Genomic DNA, 27,786 nt, shown 5'->3' with positions numbered 1-27,786 from the left:
GTATTCAAATTTTAAAGGTAGCGCGTCTTTCCGGACAAACAACCCCCCGGGACAAAGTAAGGCTAAAACAAATATGAAACGTCCTGGAAATGTAACCCCAGCGTATGTAGGAACATTTGCTCTGCTGCTTTGCCTGCATTCAGTTACAGGTAAGTTTCCTTTTGAATAAACGACACGAATCAAAGCGGAATATTGCGTTAACGCAGAACTTAAAAGTTTACTTTGTTGACAGGTCTCTGCCTCTAACACTAGACTCCATTTCTCCTTAAGGGGACTCTGGTGCTGTTTGTTGTATTTTCCATGGCATTTGCTTCCCTTTTCCCCATTATATTGTCAATTCACTGTGAAGTGACCTACTTTGATTGCTTTTTGTTTTTCCTTTTCACATAAATCAACGTAATGCAGGGCGAAAAGAAAACAGCAGATGTACAACAGTAGCCTAAATATCTCAAGTATTTTTACTATTCTTACTTAAGCATTTAGGATTCAGTTTTGTGCACTTTTTTACCCCCTGAAAGCAGTCAATGTAGACGTATGCCTATGATAATGTGAGCTCATTATTGTCCTGGTAGACTAGGTGATTAAATGTGAGACCGGTCTGTTATTACACATGATACTCTGTTATTACTAAGCTCTATTCTGAGCAGTGATCATTGTACAAGAAGCGATACTTGCAGTAGTGAACAGTTCTCGTGGTTGTTTTCCCCTTTCTCAGTGGACAGTGTTTCTAGAAATGTCATTATTCTCACAGGCACACTTACAGGTGTCCCTTTAGTTGTCTCTGTGGACATCTACCTGGACTCACAAGGATTTGATGCAGATGGAAAGGAAATTAATGCCATCTGTGCTCCTGTCTGGGGCCATCATGAAGCAGCTGTCCACTCATCTAAATTTAGTTCAACATGCAAATGTGATTTTGTTCTCATGGTGGTTGTGTACATTCAGAGTCCCACCTGTCTGTCAGGTGTGGTGCATATCCTGTCCCACCCCTGAGCTGCTGTATTGTCATGCTGTGTACCTAGTCTGTTATTCAAAGATCCGCATGCTTCTGGAAAACTCAGCTAATCCTGGACATAAACACATTCTGCTGTCAGAGGTTGGCTCATAAAGACAGTGGCTACATCATAGGACCAGCTGTTTTCCAGCTCACACAGCCTTAGACACTTTCCAGCATTTATTCGGGATACACTTTTTGAGAATTTAACCACATAAAACTTTATATTGAGTCACATTTCCACTGTATTTTGGGCTATTTATTTATGTGTTTATTCTTCTGATCCGTTTTCATGGCGAATAGTTTCGTAAACATAGATTGTGCTGTATTCAAGAATAATTCATGTAGGGTTTTGGCCTCACTGCCAAACAAAATGCCAGTAAATTGCAGTTTGTTGTACCTGGAGCTGCTCACAGTTTGAATGGTGACTGCTGCTGTTGAGTCAATAGACTGGAAAAAGAAAACAAAGATAATGAGGTAAAGGTTTTGTAACTTTGAGAGATCTCGTATGACTCATAAGCTTTTGTCCTGCCGCTCCCACTGAGGTCTGAGCCATCATTTCACACAATCCAGGCATGATGTGTGACTCAGTGCCTCCCAGCAAAAACTGCAGGAGCACTGATCAGGGCAGAAACTCCAGCAACACCAGGGAAAGATCTCTGTGTTACTCTTTAGATACACCTGATGGCTGTACCCAACCATTTACCATACATTATCTGCAATAGAACTGAACTTTGGGAAATGCAGTGCTATATTGAGTTGGTAGTGCTGAGCGATACCATCTTTTAGACCTGGGGCATCAAACATAATGCCCGGGAACTAGAATTATCTGCCAAAGACACCAATTTGGCCCACTCTGCAGGTTTGAATAATGTAAAGGAGGGCATATATTTTGGAGGTTTGGAGCTTCTCCTGCTGATTAAGACATCTCCCGGGCCATTCATACTACAACAAGTAATTAATTAATAGATAAACAATTAAATGACAAGTTTTTTTGTTTTGTTGTTTGTTGTTGTTTTTTCACTATCTACTATAGAAATGTGTGCTTTTTGCAGTGGATGCATGCATGTGCAGCCGCGGTGTGAATAGTAAATACTAATAATCGTTGCACTGCCTTTCCTTTATCTCTTTCACTCAGCTGACTACTGTAAGGTAAATCACTGCTACAATGGAGCAACATGCGTGACTGGAGTAGGAGAGGAACCCTTCATCTGCATCTGTGCCGATGGCTTTGGTGGAGACAGCTGTAACCTGACAGAGACAGGTAGAGCTGAAAAGGAAAATTCTGGTGGGAAAGCACCGAAGCACGTACCGAAATTAACACCTTTCTTTTTCCATCTTCAGGACCTTGCAGTCCCAACCCCTGCAAGAACGATGGGTCCTGCGAGGTCATCGCTCCGACCAGACGAGGAGATGTTTTCAATGAGTACATCTGCAAGTGCCAGCCCGGCTTTAAGGGAGTGCACTGCCAGATCAGTAAGTTACTTCTGGCTATGAGTCAAAAGCCTGAACTGAACCCTTTTTGCATCTATAAGACTACTTGCTGTACTCCAGAGGACATCTAACTCCTTATTCAATGAATTTTAAAACAATTTCTGGCCACTTAATGTTGACATAAAAGATTTATCGTTTAGGAATGGGTTGCATTCTAATTTCTTTCAAAGTAGTATTTTTTAGAGAACAGCTTACCCAAAAATGTGAAAAACACAGTAGCAAGCTCCACTTGCAGCAGATTTCTCTAGAAGTTTTAACACAAGGAGTTTTTTCTTCCGTTCACATCTTCGGCAATGAAAGGGATGTGTAGTCCGCTCAGCAGCTTCATGAAAGGAGCCCATTCAGTGGCTTCTGTGGTTATTCTCTTTGGCTAATTAGTAAAAGACCACTCCAAGTCTCTTAGCATGCAGATGCTTCTCACACAGGGTCAACATTGCATCTATTTTATCCCAGTCAAATGAATAGTGAATTCAGTCATATCCTCATAGCAGAATCCAATACAAGTTTGCTTGTAAAATTAGCATTAAAACACGAGGATTATTAGTGGAGCAAATGCATGAGAAAATAACAAAAAGGAAGCCAAACTTAGGATGGGTTTTGTTTGTTTGTGTGTGTGTGTGTGTGTGTGTGTGTGTGTGTGTGTGTGTGTGTGTGTGTGTGTGTGTGTGTGTGAATATTATTCCTAGACACCTCTGAGCAGTGGCTGACATCCTGAACTGTGAGTTTGGTAGCAAAAATGATGAAAAAGATTTAATGTATAAACCTTCTGATTCAAAATCTTGCATAACTTTGTGAAGAGGCTTTTTTTCCCCTCTTTTCCTCTTTTTGTGGAGGAACAGCTCACCCTCCCAAAGCCCATGCTCTGACCACCAATTGTAGTGTTGGTGCAGTCTGGTCGTCTACTCCCATATTTTCTAATTTTGAACCAGGCAGACAATATACGCCGCACTATATAATATGTCCAGTAAATGCACGGAAATAACACTCCACAAAAAACAAGTGATGTGATAGTAGGTAAAGAGCCTTTGAGAAGTCACTGAGGTGAAGCCAGAGCGTGTGAAAATGAATTCCACTTGACAAAAATAAAATGTTCAGTACAAGCCAGATCTTCAGGCTTCAGATTTAAGTAGCAAAAAAAAGCAAAGGCTATTTCACAGTCTGCCTCTTGGTAAGATCATTTGTTTCTCAGTGTTATTAGCTGTGCTGTGCCCGTGCTGTTGTGACCAATCCTCTTAGCATTAACTGGAACAGGAATTAAACAGACTCATGTGGCATTACGTCAGCCCTGCATTCATTCTGAAGTTTCTTGGCGTTACTAAAACAGGTGAAATAAGGCATGTGTGATGCTTAGGTGTCAGTTACACAGCTTTCATCAAGTCTGAACTTAATAACGTAACAACGTTTTTGGACTTTACCTTTAAAAAAAAATCGTATTAGATTTTGTCACTGTCACTATAAAAGTTTGCACGTAAACTCCTCCTACACAGTTAGAGTTAAGCAAACAAAATTGGCACATAGGTACATTAGGACCCTAAAGTTTCTTATCTATATACAATATTATGCCATCACATTGCCTAGCAACCACCTACCATCTGGCTAAAATGACGCATTTGTAGCATTTATGCACCTATAACACCTTATAAAAGCACTGTATCATTGCAATTTTACAACAGTTAATTTATATTCAGATTATAAACTATATATTATGTTGTATCATCATATGTCATATCCCTGTATTAGCCAGTGCGCATACTATTTCTCACACAGAGATGAAAAAGCAGAAGACAGTGTATTCTGCTGTGTAGATCATATAATTCATTGATGCGGCTGAGATTTTCTGCTTGTGGATTTTTCATGGAGCAGGGAGTGGGGCTGACCTCCTCTGGCTGCGGGTTTGGGAAAACATCATAAACATGGTACACACTGGTTTTCAATACAAACCAAACACAAAGACTTAACATAACCTACTATTATTACAAAGCAATCTATATACTGGTCATTTAGTAAAACAGCACCTTTTGTCTTCTTAGCTGCTTACTTTCAGTCACATTTTGCCTTTTAAAAACTGAAGGAATATTGTTTGGTGTGCAATCTCACTGCTTGGTTTAAAAATGAATAGGTTCTTTTTCAAACAGTAGAGAAGAAAAATGTGTAATCATCCCAACTGTCTGTAGTCTTTATGTTGTATGAGTGTGCCACCTTGTGGAGATTACCAAGCATTACCTAGACAGTGGACCTTCAATCAAAACTGGACCTTCAATCAAAGGAGAAACATTAATGATACTTAATGACAAATTTCACTATTATTTGAAATACCTTCTTTTTTTTCTTTTTTTTTAAAGAGCTCAGTTTGTGTATACTGCTGTTGAGCAGATGTTCTAGCTTGTTGCCAGAATAGTTGGTGTGTAAGTGTGTCAGGTGACACGACAAGGATATAACTTCAAAGTTTCCGCTGTTCCCACCTGTTCACTTTTCCTTCTTCAATGACGCCATGCCTCAGGGCCACTTCTGTCAACGCAATAAGATTGAAGAGTAATTATTTGTCACCAGCTGAATGCTGGAGACACAGTGAAATTATTATGGTCATTCACCTGCTTCAGTCCTCCACCAGTTTTCCCTCAGATGTTTGTGCTTGTTTGACAAGTGTGAACCGCATCTGAAGCACTCTTTGTTTGTTTTTGTTTTTGTTGTTGTTTTATTTATTTGTTTTGTAATTTCTGAATTTGATTTTCAGATGTAAATGACTGTGAAAAACAGCCTTGTAAGAATGGAGGGCAATGCCGAGATCTGGATGGAGACTACTCCTGCCAGTGCCCCTCACCGTATGTTGGAAAGCAGTGCCAGCTACGTATGTGCACCACCATTAGACACACACATTTCAAACAGCCTGACAGCCTGTTGTTACTCGCTTTGCCTCAACATTTTTTAAAGAACTTAAAAACTGATGAGATATCCTTGTAAGCGTGGCTCACTCAAGCATGAGAAAAAGATCTAAAGCGTGGCAAGAGTAACAAAAAATCCCTCCATCTCATACCCCAGGGTGTGTTTCTCTGCTGGGGATGGAGGGAGGAGCAATCGTGGCGTCCCAGATTTCTGCTTCCTCTGTGCACTATGGCATTCTGGGTCTTCAGCGCTGGGGCCCAGAGTTGGCTCGACTGAACAACCAAGGCATCGTCAACGCCTGGACGTCAGCCACACACGACAAGAACCCCTGGATCGAGGTGAGAGAAGTGAATGCTTTTGACGAGACTGAGCAGTGCATGACCTGTCCAGATGCTCACTGACCCATGGCGTTTTGGTTACAACAGATTAATATGCAGAAGATTATGCGTCTGACGGGCATCATCACTCAGGGTGCCAGTCGCCTGGGCACAGCTGAGTACATCAAAGCCTTCAAGGTGGCAAGCAGCCTTGATGGAAACTCCTACATCACTTACAAAGTGGATGGCCAGCAGAGGGATAAGGTAGACACAACTTTGTACTACATATGTTATTTTCTATTGTGTTTAAAGTGGACCTGTTAAGCTTTTTCTCATTTTCTAACACATAGATACTCTTACAGTGGTGGATGTCGATATTAAGGTGTTAAACAATCTAGAACAATGAGATGAGGTGTAGAAGTAATCCCAATGAGCCAGACTTTTTTTTTCAACTCATGCCTCTCCCTGATGTTTATTTAGAGCTGTGTTCCTGAGATGACAGATGATATCTGCTCTCACTGACAAGCTCCACCCACCTCTTGTTTGAACCCTCTGTTTGTAAGAGGCAGCCAATCAAAAAAAAGCTGAAGGGTAGGCAGCCCAGACCGCCCTGTTGCACCAAAGTCCAGTGCAGGACAAATAAGGATTATTCTCTTTGTCTTCAAACTTCACAACTATATACTACCCTTGGGGGACCTGGGTATCTAGGGTAGCTAAGCATTTGACCTTGACCTTCAAAATCAACAAGATCATAGTTGATCTTGAAAAGAATTTAAAGAAACCATATTGAGTAATCTATCATATGAAAGGGCATAGAGAGAGCTATAAAACACACCGTGACGCCATTACAGGCTGACATCATCATGTTGTAATAAAAACATCATAAAACAGTTTTAGTATAGCCCTTGCCCTTTGGTGGGAGTTAGTTGTGCTCTCTGAGTGTTCTTGTTGACTTTGTTTATTCAGTTTGCTCACCTGTGTTTGTTTGCTGCAGGTTTTTGTGGGCAACATAGATAACGACCGCACAAAGACAAACCTTTTTGACGTTCCTATCGTGGCCCAGTACATCCGCATCATCCCCGTGGTTTGTTGCAGGGCCTGCACGCTGCGCATGGAGCTGCTGGGCTGTGAACTTCACGGTAAACACAATAAACTTCCAGCACAGCCGTAACACTTACAGCAAGGTCAGCGAGCAAAAGCAGTTAGATAAAAAAGATAGGACAATAATGAAAAAGGACAGGTGGTGTACGCTAAGTCGAAGTCAGGTCACAGCCTCTGTGAACCCTTAACCTAAACTGCATAACTCCTCGCAGCATCGTTAGTGTGTCTTGTGCTACTGTGTTGATGTCTTCTTACTGTGGTCTTGCTGACAGGTGAAATGACAGACTTTTGAAATGTAATTGCACCACATCTAGCCTAGTTTGACCACATAGAAGTTATCCACTATAGCTCTGTGGGTACAGTCCTTATTATGAAACAACAAAAGAAGCCATTTCAAGCACTCAAGAATAAAAACACTGCCGGCTGTGTTTTTGTCCATCTTCAGCTTTTGTCTTATTTGATCTTAATGCTAAAAGGTTTAAAGAAAAACAGCTCTGTGTGCTATGTTGCATGCTTTCTTCTGCATTGTGTGACTCTTCTGTTTTTTTCCTTTCACTCGGTCACTGGTGGGTATTTGTGATTGTAATCAGTCACTCGCTTTGTGAATGTTCGTCATTCTTAAAATGTTGGGTGAAGTTGATTCTTCTTTTCTGTCGGGTGATTTCAATTTTTCCCCTCTTTTCTCTTTCTGTTGCTTTGGCTTCCCCCTCCCTCCGTCTGTCCGTCTGCCTTTTGATTCACAGTTTATTCAAACACGGCAGGTTGCTCAGAGCCTCTTGGTATGAAGTCTCGGTTCATCTCAGACGGGCAGCTTTCAGCCTCCAGCTCTTACCGCACGTGGGGCATTGATACTTTCACGTGGCACCCTCAGTTTGCCCGGCTGGATAAGGTGGGGAAGACTAATGCATGGTCTCCTGCTTACAACAACCGCTCAGAGTGGATCCAGGTGAGGGAAACCGCAGCAGTCACCTTTTTTAAAAATCTTGTTTTCTTTGAAGTTACTAGTTGGTAATGCCATTTTTTTCCTGCTCCTTCCCCGGAGAGATTTCGCAGGTCTTTCCTCCCCACTGCTGTCAGACTCCATAATAAAGACTTTAACTGATCAAGCACACACATCCATACATATGCAATAATACTAAGTGCAATAATCCTTTCTGTCATCGTTGTATTTTTACTCAGTTGTATATAGTATTTGTATTTGTATTCTATTTTTATCTTATTGTATATTTATTTTATTTTATTCTACTGTATATAGTATTTTATTTTATTCTATTCTGTACAGTTGTGTACTGTATTTATTCTTATTGTATTCTAATTTTTGCCTCATAACTTTTGCACTGTCCACTTCCTGCTGTGACAAAACAAATTTCCCACGTGTGGGACTAATAAAGGTTATCTTATCTTATCTTATCTTATCTTATCTTAGGTTGATCTAGAGAAGACAAAGCGCCTCACGGGCATCATCACACAGGGTGCAAAGGACTTTGGAGTACTGCAGTTTGTATCAGTGTTTAAAGTTGCTTACAGCAATGATGGGGAGTCCTGGAGTACAGTGAAGGAGAACACCGGAAATGATAAGGTCAGACGTATGTGAATACCTGAAATGCCATTTCCTCTTTTTTTTTTTTTCCATATATGTCAAAGCTACGTTAAAAATAAGGTAAGATATACTTTATTATCTCAAAAGTTGAGAAATTGCTGTGTTGCAGCATCCAAAACATTAAACAAAACGTAATAAAATACAATATGACAAAACAATATTTTGATTCAGTAAGGTAGAAAAACAGGAGCAGTATTAAAAAACCTACACAAAATCATAGAAAATTCCACTTCACCTCCACTTCAGAAAAAAATTGTAATCTAACAAACAAAACACACACTCACCCACCCACGCATGCACAAAAACAGTCACTGACACGTGTAAATGGGAGTAAGGTGTGTTCAAAACAATGTGTTTTCATTTAACAGTAACCTTAACATGTTTTTGCAGCTCTTCCAGGGAAACACTGACAACAACACCCATAAGAAGAATGTTTTTGAGCCTCCGGTCTATGCTCGATACGTCCGAGTCATCCCCTGGGAATGGCACGAGCGCATCACTCTGCGCATGGAGCTGTTGGGCTGCGATGATTAGAAACTAGTCAATAACCATTTATCAGCACTCCATCCTCATCCTCAGATGCTCCGTCTGCTCGCACCACAGCGGAGGACGGATCGCAAACAGAATCATTTGCTTTGTTTTTTACTCCATGGGAATCATATTTGCTGAATAGCTTGGACTTTAACACTTGTAGCACTTTGACTGTAGCAACCCCCCCCCCCCCCCCCCCCTCCCCTAATGTTTACATTGCTAAAAGTTTGTTTGATGCTGCAACATTGAACTGCTCACAGATCCCTCACAGATTGATAATTTGTCCTTTAGGAGCTTTTTTTTGCACAGATCTTCTCTTAGTCTGTCTAAGAATGCAAGCCCTGAGATTTTCCCGGTGTAATACAGAGTGTATTTATGGCATTTTCAACCACACAGGACAGGAACGCTTGTCCAGAGCAGGAAAATGATAACTTTCACATTTTGACTCCACGGATGAGTAGGGTTTTCTGTTTGTTTGTTTTGGGGGGGGTTAAACACATTTTGACACCTTTTTGCTTTGTTCCTAAATTTAATTTCATGACCAACTAATTCTTTTTACAAAAAATGTGAAATATGTAGAAAACAGCAACGTTTTGCATTGCTTTTTTAATTCACTGTTGGTTAACATTATTAAATGTTTTAAAAAAAAACTCTTTCTACACTTTGTGTATCTTTTCAGCTGAGACACAAAAATCCATTTTTGAGCTGTTAGAGTGCCCATGTTAGAGTAGATGCTCACAGCTGATTTAAGCATGAGCTGACTTGTTAGCAGAGTCATGTACACAGGGTACAAAATGAAGGCGTAGATAAAGAAGACAAAAGTGAGCATTCTTTTGTACAACTCAGCATTTAAAAGGAGATAAAACTTAAAAGAAGGTGCAGTTTTTGAGCAGCCTGGCGTTGGCTGCGTTCCTCTTTGTTTCGCAAAGAACAAACTGTTCTAACCACACAAAACATGATGTGAGTCTTCATGCTCAGCCTGGTGATGGTGAAATTGAAGCTAAGGAATTCAGGAAATCATTTCTTAAACACTGATATACAAAAACTCATCCTTTAACTTACTATTATGTTTACAATTTTATGTCCTTTTTATAAGGTTTCAATGTGATTCCACTTTTATAGCAGTTTTATTTTACTCTCACATCCAATGGGAATCTCTACCAAACAGTGGAAACGTGGACGTCAAATTTGAGTGAGTGACACGCAGTACAAAAGTACAGGAATCACTCTTAAACTGTTTTCTAACATCCAAATTAGGTCAAACAGCCTGTTTATGTAATAAATGAATACATGATACAGCAATAAGAAAGAGACGTGGCAAAAATGGCATCCATGGGAGAGTTCAAAGAGAAAACCACTGCTGACTCTAGAGAACACAATGGCTCGTCTTACATGTGCCAAAAACATCTTGATGACTTTGGGGAAACTATTCTGTGAACTGACAAGACCAAAGCTGAACGTTTAGGAAGTTTTGAGTCTGTTACATCTGCGTAAAACTAACAGCATTTCATAAAAAGAACTTCATAGCAACAGTGAAACATGGTGGTGGTAGTGTGATGGTCTGCGGATGTTTTGGTGCTTTCCTGAAGTGCTAGCACACTTGGATATTCCAAAACACACCAGCAAGTTCATCTCTGAATGGTTCAAAAAATAAAAAATTGAAAGTGGCATAATTAAAATCTGGACTTTGATCGATACTTAACACACCACTCATGCTTGAAAACCCTCCAGTATGTCTGAATAAAACAATTCTGTAATAAAGAGTGTGCCAAACTCCTCCACAGCAAGAGAGACTCGTTGCCAGTTATCGCAAACGCTTGAATGCAGTTCTTGCAGAAGACTTCAGCTTGCTCTTTACACCAGTAATTACACCTTGTTAGCCCATAAGCTCACAATCCTGGCATGTTTGGCCTCTGGCAACATCTTTCATCTCTGTAAAATAAAAGCAGTGGAGGTCAAAGCATCTCTAACGGTGTGTTCACACCGAACGCGATGGGCGCGAGAAAAAAGCCCCAAACGCCCCTAACTTGACGCGTGTACATTCGCACCTCTACTCGTGTCCAAGAAAAATCCATCGCGCCCCAAAATATCATATTTTAACGCGCGTGAACCGGAAATGTGGGAGGGATGTGGGAGGAAGTTTTGCCAGACCGGTATCTTTGCAAGATGGCAGGTGTCGAGCTAGCGCTTGAAGAGAGAGTCTCCCTTCTCTATTTACTGTGGAGAGCAGAGTAGCGGCATAAAGGACATCCTCGCCGTACCTGGGTCCATCAGGTCCTCCAGAGGTGTGAGCAGTTTGGTGAGTTTCACCACTTGCTCCAGGAACTGCGCCTGGATGACGGCCGATTCCAGCGCTATCACCGTCATTCACTCGGCCAGTTTGAGCATCCTTTATTAAAACAGAGTTAGATAAAACTGAACAGTTTGGTTCATCTTTAGTTACATGGTTCTATCTTGATAAGCTATGTCTTATCACGGATTAATTTTTCAAAAATATTAATGATTTAAGCAAGGAAAGGGCTACATGTCAACACACAACTCTTTATTTCTATTAATGTCTCACTTCATTCCTACCTGATTGACATGTTTAGGAATTATGAGTGATTGGCTCACTGTAGTTGTGAAAGTTGCTACCAATCAAATTATGATATGTTAAAGTTAAAATAAAACACAACTGTTTTAGATATTATCTAATATACGTTTGGAATTATCCTTATAATTACAAAATGTTTTATGTAAGATTTAAGTTTTGTGATTTATATCTGACATCACAAAAGTATTTTGGAATTTGAATAATGTATTTTGTAACTGCAGTACACATAATACTGATTTTGAACAATTTTGTCCAGGTTCCTTGTCACCGCGGACTCCTTCAGCACCAAGCGTTCAGTTACAGAGTCGGTGTGTCAGATCACCCCCCAGGCAGCGACGGCCATCTGGGACTGTCTAGTGGACGACTTCATGGCTGTGCCTTCACCTGGAGACTGGCGGTCCATCACAAAGGGATTTCCAGGAGCGCTGGAACTTCCCTCTGTGCTGTGCAGCTCTGGATGGGAAGCACGTCCAGACAAAGGCACCCCATATATCATATAGGAGACACACACATTGATATACACTAAATATTTATTTCATTTCTTTTTTTGTGGTGCCCAAATTTATGCACCTGCTTGATTTTGTTTAAACAATTATTGCACACTTTCTGTAAATCCAGTAAACTTCTTTTCACTTCTCAAATATCACTGTGTGTCTCGTGTATGATATTTAACTGACATTTTTTATTGTAACAACCAACGATTTATAAAGGAAAATGATGTCTATTAACAAGGTTGCCCAAACTTCTGCATCCCACTGTATTAGTATATTTTGTCATTAGTATAATATGAAATAAATTCTACATGTGTCAAGTCGTGTGCCAACATTTGCTGTGTAGTAGAACTGAGACATTAGTCATTATAAAAATTTATTTGAAATAATATTAGAATTCTCAAACAGAAAAACATTAAACATAAATATATAAAATATAAGTATTTACAGAGAGACAGGAATAAAAAGGACCAGCTGCTCTCCAGAGCAGGAACAAGGCTGAGGAGGAAATGCTCCATTGGAGACTGGTGTGGCCTCTTCAGGGACACCAGGGTGGCCAGCTCCACCACCAATGGACCGTCCTGGGACCCGTCCCTCATCTGCCTCGGAGCCGTCCTCCCCTGTGGGCCTGTAAAACAGCACAAAACACAAAGAAATGAGAAGGCTGCTACTAGATTTTAATTTCAACATTGAGAAAAAAAACAAAAACAGGATATAATCAGATTGGTTGTAGATATTTAGTAAAGGTGATCACAAGGGAATCCCACCGACTAAAAAGGTATCAGTGCTTGCTGTACATACCTGTGGGTGCAGCAGCAGGAGCTCAGGGACTGGGGAGCCAGGAGAAGCAACAGGGGATGCTCTGCTGCAGAATCAGTTGGTTCTATCAATATAGTATTAAATGTTAACAGGTTGAATATAATAATCATAGAGTAGACAGTGGTCCCTCATTTATTGCAGCAGGGGTTGTCAGAATAACTAGCCCCTGGCCACGCACTTTATACACTTTTTTCCACACACACGAACATTGGTCACAGTTCTCACAATTGATTCTCAAAGTGCAAACCTTTGTAGATTGCAAAACGTAAAAGTATTATTATGCCGCCGTTTGTCTTCATCTGCCTGCCACTTTCGTGCGCGGTGCAGGTGTCTATTTCCGAATGAGGCTCATAGTTATGGGTGTCTTCGTGCTGTTTTTTCTATTGGACGTGATGGTTATCAAAACCAAACATGATAAATTTGGCAAGCGCAGGAGACGACACGGAGCAGATTTGTCAATCAGGCTGCAGAATGCAATGCTGTACGGTGCAATAAAAAGAAAAAGAAAATTAAAAAAAAGAGGCAGTGACGGATGAACAGCGGGACCACTGTGTGCTGTTTATTAATAAACAATAAAATATATTCTTAAATGACAACATGCCTAAAAGCAGAACGGTATTTGTACGTCAGTGGGAAAATAGCGGTGGCTTGCTAGCTTTTGTGCGGCTTCCCCGGGTCAGTGAAAACTTTAGAGAAAACTTAAGAAAAATGAATGAACTTACCAGGTTGCCCGATCTCTTTACATATCTTCCTCCAAGCTCGGTCCTTTATATTCCTGTCTCGGTCCAGAAAGCAGCTGGTGTCGTATGGCTCCGGGTTGTTTGCTACGGCATTGATTAGCCTTCCTTCTATTGAAGAATAAAGGGCTTTGGCTGGATCTGCCCCTTTGAACTAGGTAACAGCCACATCACCAGGCTCCTGATTGGTTGTCGCGGCGCGATTTGACGCTGGAGTTCAGATTTTTCCAACTCGAGCGGGGGACGCGAAACGCGTGTATGCACAAAATGCAACACATAAACTCACGCGCGTGGTTTTTTTCGCGAGTCAAACGCCTGAAACGCGCTACACTCACGCGCGTTTCAGGCGTTTTCGCGTTTCGCGACGCAAATCTGCGTCCGAATTTTCGCGGGAGCCGCAATCGCGGGTCATCGCGCCTTTCCATTGACTTTACATGTAAGCCTGAAGCTCTGCCTGCCTCTATCGCGTTCGGTGTGAACACACCGTAACACATGATACTTCTTCACTGTTTGTGTCTGCTGTATGTGACTGTGTAGGTCATGTTTTCCACACCATAAAAGGAGCTCTTTTTAAAGATTACGGTGTTTCTAGTGTTTCTAGTAAATGCTGCTGCCCTCCATAACAAGTATCTGCTTTCAAAGAGTTTTCCTCCACAAACAGCCGCTCAGCGATCCCATGTGCCGTTCCTGTTGAAGTGTATTACTGTGGTGACCTTAATATTTTTTATAGAGCCTCCACAAAGACTTTACCCAATAGTAGAATAATATGCGTAACATAAAGGGCTAAATTTCCATCAAAATCACGATGATCTTTAACTTTCCTTTAAAGCTATAAACCACTGTAACTGCGCTTACTTTGCGGGGGTGGGGGTAATTTCTGTAGGTCTTCTTGAACCGCAGATGCCCTACCTACCACAGCTTGCACAAAGAGACACACACGGGGATGTTTCCAGCAGCTTGATGACTGTGCTTAAGAATCAGAGCAGCGGTACGACCCGACACTCCTCGGGGAGAAGGTCAGGACATTCTTCATCATTATTAACTGGCCCATAGCTGCACCTGTTTTTTATCATCGACAGAGACCGAGGGGAAGCTAAATGCGGTATTAATATCCTGGGAATATTTTTGATCACTTTGCCTCCAGCTCTCCAACATCAGACCTTTCACACGAGGTGGAAAAACCACGCAGACAATTTCGCGGTAAGTGGGAAAGAAAGCCATCTAATAATAATTATTATTATTATAACAACAACTGTACGTCAGATATAATTTGTTAGCTTTAACCTCCTGCATTTTTAATTTCTCTTTGATATTTGGGCTGATTGGGACCTGATGAATGTAAAAACAAAGAATTACCAGATTTTTTTTTAACGAGAAAACTACTGTGACGAACATTAATGGCTATTGTTACATCTAAACACTGAAGTCACTTTAAGTGACAGTCCCGCAGTGTGAAAACGCATTTTCCCTGTATAAACACAGCAAACTATATACAGTGAGGTCATTACATTTGGCACACCTGCTAAAATTGTATCGTGCTTTCCTTTACTGCTGCTGCTTTATTATAACATCCAGTGTTCACAATACAGCAAGCAGAGTCTTCATTTTTTTTAAAAACCCTCGAGAACAAATACTTTTTTGTCCTCCTCCCTGTCATCTCCATATTCAACATCTTTTGTCGACTATATCCACTATCCCAACTCTGCACATGCCCTAACCACCTCAGCCTTGCCTCTCCTTGTCTCCAAGCTGCTCAGTCTGAGCCGCTCCTCTGCTGAACTCATTTCTGATCTTGTCCATCCTGCTCCATGACCTTTAATGATTAATTAGCTAATATTTTTTCTCTTCGCAGGTTTGAGGATTGTGCAGACACTGATGATGATGATTTGGTGCTTCCAGACTGTATTGTTGTTCATAGCTCACCTGGTTCTCTCAGACTGGGCCCCGGCTGCCCCCCCAACCCAAAACAGCTTCTTCTACGGTGACTACCTCAATGAAAGCGGCAACAACGAACGTATGCACATTATTGCTCAGACCCTAACCTTTTAATATAAAATTAGTATGATAAGTTAAATCTGTATTTATTCTGCAGTTCATTTTATTGGTATGAAACTCTACGTGGACTCTGCTGAGCAATCAGTGCTTTCGGTCAGAGGGGGTAATGCGACCCTACAATGCAGATTTTGGTATGAGCCTGTGCCGAGCTCACCAAGGGAGGTCCGGGTCAAGTGGTCCTGGCTGCCCGCCTCTGGGGGACAGGAGACTGATGTGATCGTGGCTTTCGGGACTCGATTCCGAAGTTTTGGAGATTTCAGGTTAAAGATATGATCAACTGAATAAGATAACCTGATCGCTGACTGTTTGACCATGTTTTTCTTTAAACTATTAACATGCACTGTCTGTCGGGCAGGGGTCGTGTGCAGCTCCGACAGGATTTCCCAGGAGATGCTGCACTTGTGTTGAATAAACTCTGGCTGAATGATACAGGTCGCTATCGATGTACTGTGGTGGATGGACTGGAGGACCAAAGCGCAGTGGTTCACCTAGAGCTACAAGGTACTGCATTTACACCTTCAGCTATCCTGTTTGCTTCCGTGAATGAAAGCTGCGACATGTAGAGTCTAGATCAGCGGTCCCCAAACTTTTTTGCACCACGGACCAGTTTAAGTCCGACAATATTTTCACGGACTGGTCATTAAGGTGTCGCGGAGAAATTCAACAAAATAAAACCGGTACCAGTACCAAAAAGATGATGATTTATTCATAACACAAGGGAAAATTCCCAGAGAAACAGAGTTAACGATAAAAACGTCGGAAAAAAACCCTCTGACAAGCTAAAAACCGATAAAAATGGGGCGATCGTGGCTCAAGAGTTAGGAGTTCGCCTTGTAATCGGAAGGTTACCGGTTCGAGCCCCGGCTCAGACAGTCTCGGTCGTTGTGTCCTTGGGCAAGACACTTCACCCGTTGCCTACTGGTGGTGGTCAGAGGGCCCGGTGGCGCCAGTGTCCGGCAGCCTCGCCTCTGTCAGTGCGCCCCAGGGTGGCTGTGGCTACAATGTAGCTGCCATCACCAGTATGTGAATGTGTGTGTGAATGGGTGGATGACTGGATATGTAAAGCGCTTTGGGGTCCTTAGGGACTAGAAAAGCGCTATATAAATACAGGCCATAAAAACCCTGAAAACCAGAAATTTCGCATCCGAGCCTCATCTTTTATGGCCGTTACCAAACGACTTACGGACCGGTAGCGGTCTGTGGCCCGGGGGTTGGGGACCGCTGGTGTGGATATCCATTATAAAAGCAGACTGCTTACATTTGCAAATAAATAATCAATTTAAAAAAAAGAAAAAAAAAGACAAAAAAGAAAAGAAAAAAAACCCCTGCAAACAACTGACAAACATTTTACTTTCCAAATTGAGTTGCCATAGAAAACCACACAATTAACTTTAACCACTCATCTGTTTGGTTCAGCTGACCCAGTAGCCTGTGATTTCCCACTGTTGCAGATCAAAGTGTTCCGTTTTGTAGTTTGTAGTAAGAGCAGATGATTGCAAACCTACTTACTGGAATTTAAAAAAAACAAAAAAACAAAACAACAACAACAACCCCACAAGCCAGTGGTAGTATCACCTGGTAAGCAAAGTAGTAACAATAGCTGAAATAACAATAGCAGTGAAAGCTTGACACACTTTGAAGTCCACATAGATATTCTGATGTCTGATTGAATCTTCCACCCAGGTGTGGTGTTTCCCTACCAACACCCTCATGGTCGTTACCATCTGAGCTTCCTGGGAGCCCAGCAAGCCTGTAAGGAGCAGGACTCGACAGTGGCCACCATCACACAGCTCTTCCAGTGTTGGAAAGAGGGAATGAACTGGTGCAATGCCGGTTGGCTAGCTGATGGGACAGTCCAGTATCCGATCACGCAGTCCAGGGAGCCCTGCGGGGGAGCCCGCCTCGCCCCGGGTGTCCGCCACTACGATAGACTTCACCTCTACCCTAATCACTACGATGTCTTCTGTTTCTCCTCTTTGCTCCAAGGTGAGGCGAAGCAGAAGGTGATGCGAGGTCAACAAGGCCACAGAGAAGCTAAAGTGATATTGAGTGGCCATTTCCTGATGTGTAATTGTGTTTTCCTTACTGTGACATGTCAAGATGCCCACACTGACAAAGATTAGCAGATCCATTACTTAGCAGTTTCACACCCTCATTTCTGAAGAGCACAGTGGCACAGATTCCCATTATCCCTCTCTTTAAAGGTGCTAAGACTCATTACTTGAGCCTCCATTTATTTATACATATAGTGTATGAATAAATGACCTAACTGAATGTTCTAATTCATCATAATTAATTTTACAGAAACTCAAGTACAAATACACATTAGCATTTATGGGTGATAAATCGCAGCTATATAGCAGTCTGAAACACGTCTGTGCAGCTAACTGTCAAAATAAATGTGTTTTATTCTAAGGGAGAGTCTACTACCTTCAGTCCTCTCACAAGATGAACCTGACTGAAGCTCAGCATGCGTGTCAGGAGGACGGAGCAGAGATTGCCAAAGTTGGACAGCTGTATTCTGCGTGGAAGTTCACGGGGCTTGACCGCTGTGATGCCGGCTGGCTGGCCGATGGAAGCGTTCGCTATCCCATCACCAGACCTCGAAGTAACTGTGGTCCGTCTGAGCCAGGGGTACGCAGCTTTGGTTTCCCACCTCCGCAGCACAAGCATGGAGTCTACTGCTACAAGTTAGATACTGAAAGAGTGTAGATCTCCACCCATCCTTGGTGGGCCATAACATTTAAATATTTTTTAAAATTGTTATTATAGCCAACAGGATGCTTAACACTGTAGACGAGTGCACTTCTGCAGTCTGCAAAACATCTACAGGTTCACAAGATGATGAACAGAAGAAACTTTAATGCTACAACATTTAAAAAAAAAGAAAGAATCTAAACTCATATACATTTCTTTCCATGTGAGCTACTACAGATTTTACTTATAATTACCACTGAAATTATTCAAGTAGAATAAAACTACTTTCAGCTGTTTCTTCATTAACAAGGGCTCACCACATCAGCTAGCACTGCACATTTGATTTAGCAGTTTTTGTAGAGCTTTTTCACTTCTTGGATCCATATGTAAACCACTACGCTATGGAGCTTTAAATACTCCAACAGAATAGTAAAAAGAAAATCCCTCGTTATATTTGACACGAGGATTCAGAGCTCAAATACTAGCATTCCTGTACTTTTTAAACATTTTTTTTCCTTTCACTTTTACTATAGCTGAGAGACAGCAGGAATATAAAACGAAAACCTGGGGAGAAGGAAAATAACATTCAACAAAGTTGCTGTCTGATTTCCTCTTTCATATATGAACGTAAAGCATTTACTGTGATGTCTCACCAAGTTGTACTTACATCGTATCTGAAGCACATGACAATCAACTCAAAATCTAGCAAAGGAGCCGTCTAGTTGATTTTTTTTAATGGAAATATATATCCTATTTATTACAAATAAAGATCCTCATACAGAACATCTGGTTTTGTCTCTCTGCTGCTGCTCAGTGTTTGAATGTATAACTCAAGCATGCCACCTGTCCTCAACAAATAAGTCTGTTAATTGTTAAACTAAAAAAAAAAGTGTTTGAATTCAACTATCCTGCTAATTCGCACACATTTATATTAAATACTGAAATGTTTGAAATAATTGTCATGTTGTAAGTTTGCATTTGAGATGCAGTAGCCTGGCACAAAGACACAAAACACTCCAGGCTTTGTCCACAGTGAAAAAGAAAACATATCACTTCCACTTCTTTAAGTAATTCATGTGCAATCAAAATAAATATATATATATATATATATATATATATATATATATATATATATATATATATATATATATATATATATATATATATATATATATATATATATATATATATATATATATATATATATAAAAAAATAAAAGACGGTATGCTCTTCTCTATGTAAATTGAGCTTCGAGAAGAAGATGCTCGATTTTCATCCTGACCCCTGCCTTTTTCTGAGGAGCCAACTTCTTAAACACTTTCGTGAGGGTCATAAAGTAATACTCATCGCAGTCTTGTGGTTTTGGAGTGTCTGTCTGTACTCCTTTGTGACATTTAGAGGAGTCCATCTCTGTACTCCTCTTCATTTTCCTCCCAGTGTCACATTTGCCTGATCTGGTGAAACTGTGAGACACAGAATGGCCGCCGCTGGCTCTGTGGCTGTTTTGGCCCTCTGAATCTTGGCCCTCTGAATCTGAGACGATAGTTATGCCGTTACCGTTCACATCCCTCTCCTGTAAAGATAAAACATTTTTTAAACCAATTAAAATCTCTTGGATGACTTTCCTTTTTGTTGGTTTGATGCTCAATTGGTAGAACTGGTTCCACATCAACAACGTTGAAAGAACACACTGAAACATTTGGAGCTATTAAGCAAATAGCTTAAATATGTGCAGGGTTCACATCTCGCCATAAGGATTGTGGTAATCAGTGGGACCTTCAACCGATGTTAGCATATTTAAATTTAGCAATGAAACAGAAGCAGCTGGTTGAAGGTAATGGGTATTAGGTGACTGCTGCTTGTCTGATATATGGCTGGCAGTGCATGATTTTATTAATATAAATAGAAAGGTACTCTACTACAATTAAAGGTCTGTAAAAATCTTAAAATGAAACCCATTCTCTCAACCCCCTCAGCCCCAGTTATCATGAATGTTGAATATCAGAGACATCCACTCATTCTGGGCCATCTCTTTTTCCTTCAGAGAAGGGGAGCTGTGCCCCATCTATAAATTTCTTGGATGTCCCCCTGATGTTTTTAATAAATGCTGGTTTGCTTTGTTTGGACAAGCTGACCAATTGGAAGTGACTGAGTCTCTTTCTAAAGTGGCTACAGCTTTTCCACTAGACCACACACAAAGTATTTAATAAAACTATAGACATGCACACTAAATATTTAGGAACATTGTTAAGAGATAATGCATATCTGCTTTAACGTAGAGCATGTGCAGCACTACACCATCACACCCTCACCATGTCATATGAAGGGCTCCCTCTGTCATTTTGGAATCTTTGTGTCAATTCAGCCTGTAGTTTGGATAATTTCCGGACCCTCCTCTGTTGTTGCTCACTGCAAAATGACAGATGACTGTGGAAAGTTTTCCTTCTTATCACTGTGGCTTTGCAGTACAAACAGTGGTAATGCGCCTGACTTCTGCACTGGAGTCTACACCTGTGGAAGGTGTATTCTGAAACAGAAAAGATGTAAACATCATGATTAGGAATGAGTTGGTTTAACTTAAACTTAAAGTTCTGAAACATACTTCCAGTTTCAAAGGCTTCCCTTTGATGGCTGTCCAAGTGGATCCTAAGACTGGGGCGGTTTGTGGGTTTGAAAATTTCAGGTGAACAAAACGGACAATGAAATTTTCCTGGAGAACAGCAAGTGTTGCATTTTTGCAGAGCAGGAATAGAAGATCCCTTCCGGATAGACACGTGAAACTGGAACAGATAATAAAGTCATTAATCCGAAAATATCAGATGCACGAAGAAGGGCAGCCAATAACAAGTCCTGATTTCTGCTGGAGGTACGACAGCAAGGAAGCTTAGTAGAAATGCAATTACTTGGAAACAGCAATGTGGAATTATAAAGTTTTAATTTGTGTTATTTAATGTGTCCAATGCAAGGGAAAAAAATGTGTAATTCTGATTGCAGTTGAATCACTTTTAATGACTCTTAGACTATGTTTGTCAGCAACTGCTAGCCTTTTTCAGAGTTAAACTTACTCCTTTGCATCTCTTTGTTTAAGAGATGCAAACTGTTTGTTTGCATTTTTCTTTTTTGACCTTGTTTAGGTCAAAAAAGAAAAATGCAAACAAACAGTTCCTGTGACTAATGACTAGCTTCATTGTTAGCCACCTGCTAGATAAGCTGAATGACACTTAGTTAGTTGCCAAATAGAAAACAGTCAACCTGCTATGAAGGCAAAAGACTTATAATCAATGCTGCCTAGAATAAAAATACTTACATTTAACTGCTTGGGACTGTCCATCTTTCTCACAGAGCTACCTGAGGCCTGCTCTTCTTCTTTGGGGAGCTCACTGCAGTTTTTCACCCTTTATATTGCTTTGCTGCCTCCCTCTGGTTTTGAAGTGTCTGTCTGTACACATTAACATTTTTGTACTCATTTTCGTCATCCTCACGTTCACCTGACCAGGGGAAGCATCGGTGCTCTGAAATGATAGTTATTTTGTTACAGTCAAAACCTTTGATGTAACTCGCCTCTTAGTGTGATGCCCAGTTTGTAGTAACATGCAGGTAACATTATTCAGCATGCCCACATCTTTCTAAAGGCTTATAAACCAGCTTTGTCACCGACTGCTAACCATTTTTAGGGTTAAAGTTACTCTTTTGCTTCTCTTATGTTAAATACAAATATAAGCAAACAATTTCCAGTGTTATGATAGCATACATATCAGCCTATCTGATATGTTGCCTGTAAGCCAATTAGCTACCAGACAGAAGAGTTAACCTCCTATGAATATAAAAGGCTCATAATAACTGTTAGTTGCTAGCTAAAACAATATTTGCATTGAACTGTTGGTCACTGTCCGTCTTGCTCACAGAACTACCTGAAGCCTTTTCCAGTCTTTTCTATGAATATAACAGCAATTGGTTATCCTTTAAATTGCTTTACTGCCTCCTTCTGGTTCCTGTCAACAATAATTTGAGTCTTTTAATTGAATTTTACAAAACCTTTAACATTAATCCCCCCCCCCCCTTTACTAAGTCCACAGCCTAAAGTACATGTGCAAACTTGATCGTAACTTGCACCAGTTCTGATGTAAAACTGTAACCACTGCTATCTATAAACAGTAAGTACAGTTATCAGTAAAGAAGTATGCACAAATCTTGAGTCACCGCTCTTGTCTTTATATTTTGCTAGAAAACTGCTAAATAAATGCAGCGATTTTTTGAGTTTGTACAGTTCTAATGAACATGACAGTCAATATTTATTATGACCATCTTTATCCTTTGACACACCCTGAACTTTCTTAGACAGCTTCCTTCTTTAAATAGTCTTCAGGAATAGTTCTTCAGGCTTCTTGAAGGACATTCAAAGCTCTTCTTTGAATGTTTTGCCTTTTGTTGTGTTCTCTGTCAAATTTCTCCCACACTAAGGTTGAGGTCCAGGCTCTGTGGAGGCCAATCCATGACTGATAGTTTTCCACTATGTGTTTTTCTATCTAGGTGAGCTTCCAATGCATTGAGAATGTGTTTGGGATTATTGTGATGCTAAAACAAATGCGGTTCCCAGAAACTTTCCAAATGGTATTTCATGCTGGATTAAAATTTCACAGCACTTTTCTGTGCAGAACAGCAGTTGCTGAAATGAAGCCACAAACCCTCGTGTTTTACAGAGGCTGTAGGCACTCACCTCACTCCTGACCTCCTCTATACTTGCTGATGATGATTTTGAAGCAAAAACCTTACATTTGGATTCATCACTCCATAAGACTTCTTGTCACTGATTTTTAGAACAGTTTTTATGTAACTTGGCGTGCCTGTGCCTTTTCTCCCTGTTTCCTTCCTTGAGAATGGTTTCTCGACTACCACCCTTCCACTGTGAATATTTCTGATGATGCTTCAGTGAACAGTGTAGATGGAGCAGGTCCTGTCAGGTCTTTGGTGGATTTTGTTCCCCTGTTTTTTAATAACATGACTCTCGGATACTTTTCATCTGCTGTAGATAGTTTTACGTTTAAAGATATACCTGGAAAAAAAGATAATAGGGGAAAAGCTGGGAGCCGAGGATCAAGATGATACTGACAACCTTAAAGCTGCTTAAAAGGGAAAAACAATATTTTACGTGATGTTTCTTTACTGTTAACGCTGCTGTTTACTCTATCTGTACCAGACTTTAGACAGGACATAGTTTTTATTAGGTGAAGTTTTTGTTATTGAACTTCCCAACATGATCCCAACCATACTCGAGATGCTGACTCACAGTCAAACCAAATATTGCACTGTCTCAAACACAAATGCCTCATACACCTGAAAGATACTGAGGGGTGTGTGAATGTACACTGACGTTTCTGCTTTCTTCTCACTGTTCACACATAATATTTCATTTCAGATTTTCAGAGGTCAAAGCTTTGCCACCCAGAACTCCTCACGCTCAATTAAGTTGCCTTTGAAAAAAATTTTCTGCATGATATTCACGCTGAGTTCAGGAAATCAAGGAAATCTATTATCTTGCCTGGCTGTGTGATGCAGATGGGGGATCATGTGAAATTAAGGCATGAATGTCATGTTGATAAGAATTTAAAATGCTTTGTTTTAAATAAGTAGATGCTACATATATCCTTGAGCTCCACATTACAACCAAAACATATGACTGTCATCTGGTGGATTTAAAGGTTGTGGTTCTCATTGCTTACCGAAAAGCCTCCATTTCAACCAAAGAATTGTCCGTTTATATATAACAGAAACAAAAATATGATGTTTTCAGAGTTTCGCTTTAATATAATAATATAAAACTGTCATTCAACTATAAAACTTTATGGGTGATTCAGTCCCTATACAACCACAGTGAGAGCTAAAGCAAATAATTCCTTGAAGTACATCCTAAGAAAGGCACAATCCCACCACTTGGAAAAGATGGTGAGCAAAGAGGAGCTAATCCCACTCCTCGTCCTCCTGCCGCCCCTTGATTCCAGATAAGACACTTTGATCCTCAGGTGTCCCAACAGGTGTTGATTGTATCTCTGGTGTTTGATCCTTTGAGGAATTTCCTCTGCTTTGCCACACGGTGGAGTCAGTGTAATACAACACAAGGACTTTTGCAGACAAAATAAGCAACCCCAGTCATCTCATAAACTGCTCACATAGGAATTGAAAAGGAGAAAAGAAAAAAAAGGAGGAAATGATCGTTTTAGATCCCAGACAATCAGTGAATCAACAATCAGATATAAGTCATTAAATGCTAGACAGAAAACGACCTTCAGAGAGTGCCACCTTCTTACTGCTTTTCTTTGTGAAACTACTTTCTCTGTACACAAACATCCTTTTTATGAATCTCTCGTTAAATGGAAACAGGGCATCCTATTGTGAGTCATTTTATACAAATTGGTTTGTTTGTATAAAATGATCTAAAACCTGTTTTTCTGTTGAGTAACTGGTTCCCGAAACTGACCCGAAAGCAGAGCACTGTGTGTTTGGCAAGCTATGGCATCTGTGTTTTATTGGAAAGGAAAGACACAAAGAGTGCAGTTTTACAGCCATGTGTAAAAATGCCTCGAAATAGAAACAAAACAAAGGCGGTGGATAAAATTTGACCAAATATGAGGCTGCCAAGTACACAAATGTTTGGTTTGTTGGCTTTACAATGTGGACTTTTAATAATCTACCTTGCATAACAAGTAATTCTTCACAAAAACATGCATTAGGTGGATTCATTCATTTTGTTCTCACATTAGAGCCAACAGCAGAATATGCAATATAGTTCCACTTCATGGTCCTTTGTAATGGCTTTATAGCAATTTTGTTTTAGGGAAAAAATATCCTGTTTCCAATACAGGTGCTAATTGCCTTGCAGGTCAGGTTACGGTAAATTGTAATTAGCCAACATTATACAGCAATCTGCCAATACAGCAATGTGTGAGAGATTTTACAGGACTCTGAAAACCTAAATATACACCATGCCTCAGTAGCTTGTAGAACCAGCTTCAACAGCAACAACTTGAAGAAATGGTTTTCTGTATAACTTTATCAGCCTTTCACATCACTGTGGAGGAATTATGGCCCACTCTTCTATACAACACTGCTCCACTTCATTGAAGTTTATTACCATTAGTTATGCATGCCTAAGTCTTGCCACAGTATTTCAGTCGAGCTGAAGTCTGGACTTATCATTTTCAGCCATTCTGTTGTAGATTTACTGCTGTGCTTGAGCTCAAGTCCTGTTGAACGACCCCGTTCTTTCCAACCTTTAGTTGTCACACAGATGCCCACATGGCCTACAGTTGAGTTTGTGGTCAGCTCAATGACACCACCACCATGTTTAGTTGGTATGAGGTGTTTGTGCTGATATGGCGTCTTGTTTTGTTTTTTGTTTTTTGTTGTTTTTTTTCAAATATGCTACCGTGCATTACAGCCAAAGATCTGTAATCTGGTCTCATATGTCAAAAAGACATTGTTCCAGAAATCTTGTGGGTCATTGTCATGCAACTTTACCAGCTCTAGTGTCGTGTTCTTTTTAGAGAGAAGCGGCTTTTTCCTGGCAACCCATCCAAACAAACCAAACAAGTATTTTTAGTGAATTTAGATATTGAACTTGAACATTTAACATACAAACCAAGGGCCTGTATAGTGTGAGATGTAGAATTTGCCAGAATTTGTGTTTCTGTAAAGGCGCTCACACTTTCTTATCAGCTAATCAGTTAATTAAGTGCATTTAATTATCAGCACCTGGCTGCTACTTGTCCACCTAATTCCTGTGGAAGCACCAAAGACGTACTTAGTGTCTTTTTCATGTAGAGCTGTTTTTCAGAGCACAATAATGATACAAAACTAACAAATATATTTAGGGTTCTAAACTTGTGCATAATTTAACAATTATTATTTTACCTAATTTTTAGGTTAAAGGAGCATTTTTATATTGTGCTACATTTGCCTAGCAACATGAACTTTTGTTTCACTACAGGCTGCTTTTGTATAAATGAGAGGACTGTAACACAGAAGTCACACAGCTAGAAGTGACTTCTTCAGTATTCTAGTTATCTATATTTTGTCAAGTAATACTGTGTAATACTCAGAGAAATTTTTTTATGACTTTTGGTGCAGATGTAGTCTCAGTATCAGAGGTGTTGATTATTTGACTGTTGACCTTGAAGAACACAATTACACCATAAAATGAAGGCTTTGTTGCTGATTCTTCTTCTTCAAGAAATTCATGAAACTCTCAGACTACAAGCTGCCAGAATATAGCTCTGTCAAACTATAAATATAAGTCTTACAAGCCTAACTGAATTCCACACTTGGCCACTTGCTCTTCATAGTTGAGGTTGTAAGGCCTAACACAGGCAATATTTTGGTGCAACCTCAGGAAACAGTGTCATGGAGTTGGTTGGGAAGTTTCAAAACAAAACAGAAAAAGGTCAGCAGCAGACTGGCCAAAGTAACACCACAGCAATGTGAGTGTGTAAAGACACACTCACATTGCACATTACACACACACACACACACACACACACACACACACACACACACACACACACATATATATACATATATGCCACAAGGTTATGAAAGAAAATCTGTAAAAGGAATCAGGAATTCAGTGGAAAGCGTTCATATGACTTGTAGCTGATATTATATTACAGTACTGTGCAGAAGTTCATCTAAGTTAAAACTCTTTACAACTAGTGCACATGTGATGCATCAAAAGGTTATGCTGGATAAAAAAAATGTATCACTTCTGTTACCTCATTGTTACCATGACCACTTATTTTAAAATAGTTTTTTGTTATTTTAATTTTTGGTTTTATTGTCATTTCATTGTGCATATGTTTTTAAATTGCTGTACTAATGTAAACTGCTTTTGGGCTTTGAAATGGACCTAGAAATAAAACGTATTATTTTTTTTATTATCTTTATGTAAAAAAAAATGTAAAAGGGGCAGTAACATTAAAAAGGTATGCTTTCCTGGGTCCTGTAATAACTCTGTAACTAACTAGACTTTCCTGGTTTGAGATGTTTCTTCTCGTGATTAAAATTAAATGGCACTTGCCTTGTAAAGTTCAAAACACTAAAAGAATACATTCGAAAAACCTAGCGGCAGTGTCTATTTCCATAAAATAGGGATTTGAGAGAAAAAAAATCCTTCACCAAGCTTCACCGAGCAGTTTCATGTAGGAACCTTTTCCATCGAAGTTGACAATATTAGCGGCTCGCATTCATGATGGCTGTGACGTCATGTAAACATTAATATAGCTGGTTAAATTAAGATGAAATAGTATAGTTTAATCGTATACTGCAGACCAGAAACAGTTAAATTAAGATTAAAATAAAGAAGTTGACGCTACCTCTATTCCGCTTCTGATTGGCTGAGAATAGAAGCACTTACGCCTCCGGCCAACTCGAAGTGTTTAAATAGCCAATCGCGTGGCTCCCTCCGGTATGTGTAGAAGCGA

At 40.2% G+C, this 27,786-nt stretch overlaps 3 protein-coding genes across 4 annotated transcripts; 2 read left to right on the top strand and 1 right to left on the bottom strand.

The window, feature by feature from the left end:
• The first annotated feature begins 38 nt into the window (after positions 1 to 38).
• LOC146639996 (lactadherin-like) lies at positions 39 to 9,115 on the top strand. Of its 2 annotated transcripts, none has more exons than XM_085357032.1 (10): positions 39 to 149; positions 2,133 to 2,258; positions 2,339 to 2,470; positions 5,223 to 5,336; positions 5,528 to 5,709; positions 5,797 to 5,952; positions 6,683 to 6,827; positions 7,551 to 7,735; positions 8,216 to 8,368; positions 8,780 to 9,115. In XM_085357032.1, exons 1-10 carry the CDS (start codon positions 74 to 76, stop codon positions 8,921 to 8,923), a joined length of 1,413 nt encoding a protein of 470 aa, XP_085213158.1. In that variant the 5' UTR covers positions 39 to 73; the 3' UTR covers positions 8,924 to 9,115. The 2 variants fall into 2 exon arrangements, with proteins under 2 accessions (XP_085213158.1, XP_085213157.1); XM_085357031.1 differs by having other exon boundaries at positions 7,533 to 7,735.
• Positions 9,116 to 14,520: 5,405 nt separating this feature from the next.
• On the top strand, positions 14,521 to 18,327 carry LOC146639995 (hyaluronan and proteoglycan link protein 3-like). The gene is made up of 7 exons (XM_085344946.1): positions 14,521 to 14,576; positions 14,705 to 14,760; positions 15,413 to 15,574; positions 15,653 to 15,875; positions 15,971 to 16,116; positions 17,299 to 17,601; positions 18,032 to 18,327. The coding sequence occupies exons 1-7, from the start codon at positions 14,521 to 14,523 to the stop codon at positions 18,325 to 18,327; spliced, it is 1,242 nt and encodes a 413-aa protein (XP_085201072.1).
• Positions 18,328 to 19,547: 1,220 nt separating this feature from the next.
• On the bottom strand, positions 19,548 to 21,644 carry LOC146639994 (uncharacterized). Its single transcript, XM_085357030.1, has 4 exons — positions 21,621 to 21,644; positions 20,916 to 21,093; positions 20,626 to 20,840; positions 19,548 to 19,886 (listed from the first exon to the last, which is right to left on the bottom strand). Exons 1-4 carry the CDS (start codon positions 21,642 to 21,644, stop codon positions 19,548 to 19,550), a joined length of 756 nt encoding a protein of 251 aa, XP_085213156.1.
• Positions 21,645 to 27,786: the final 6,142 nt, after the last annotated feature.

The sequence above is a fragment of the Diplotaxodon limnothrissa genome, linkage group LG1, assembly GCF_057381915.1.
Source record: "Diplotaxodon limnothrissa isolate DT_005_m linkage group LG1, D_limnothrissa_male_GT1.1, whole genome shotgun sequence".
In the NCBI taxonomy this organism is placed as follows: Eukaryota; Metazoa; Chordata; class Actinopteri; order Cichliformes; family Cichlidae; genus Diplotaxodon; species Diplotaxodon limnothrissa.
Note: the sequence above shows the minus strand (reverse complement) of the source record. Positions and strands in the feature narration are given on the sequence as shown.

Bases quoted from the DNA above. Each gene is read 5' to 3' on its own strand.
- LOC146639995 (XM_085344946.1), top strand. From the start codon at position 14,521: ATGACTGTGCTTAAGAATCAGAGCAGCGGTACGACCCGACACTCCTCG. The intron at 14,761-15,412 runs GTAAGTGGGAAA...TTCTCTTCGCAG, and splicing joins ACCACGCAGACAATTTCGCG to GTTTGAGGATTGTGCAGACA. The intron at 16,117-17,298 runs GTACTGCATTTA...TCTTCCACCCAG, and splicing joins GGTTCACCTAGAGCTACAAG to GTGTGGTGTTTCCCTACCAA.
- LOC146639994 (XM_085357030.1), bottom strand. From the start codon at position 21,644: ATGGACAGTCCCAAGCAGTTAAAT. The intron at 21,094-21,620 runs GTAAGTATTTTT...TATCTGTTCCAG, and splicing joins ACAGTCCCAAGCAGTTAAAT to TTTCACGTGTCTATCCGGAA. The intron at 19,887-20,625 runs GTGAGGGTGTGA...TTATCTTTACAG, and splicing joins GGAGCCCTTCATATGACATG to GAGAGGGATGTGAACGGTAA.
- LOC146639996 (XM_085357031.1), top strand. From the start codon at position 74: ATGAAACGTCCTGGAAATGTAACCCCAGCGTATGTAGGAACATTTGCT. The intron at 5,710-5,796 runs GTGAGAGAAGTG...TGGTTACAACAG, and splicing joins ACAAGAACCCCTGGATCGAG to ATTAATATGCAGAAGATTAT. The intron at 7,736-8,215 runs GTGAGGGAAACC...ATCTTATCTTAG, and splicing joins ACCGCTCAGAGTGGATCCAG to GTTGATCTAGAGAAGACAAA.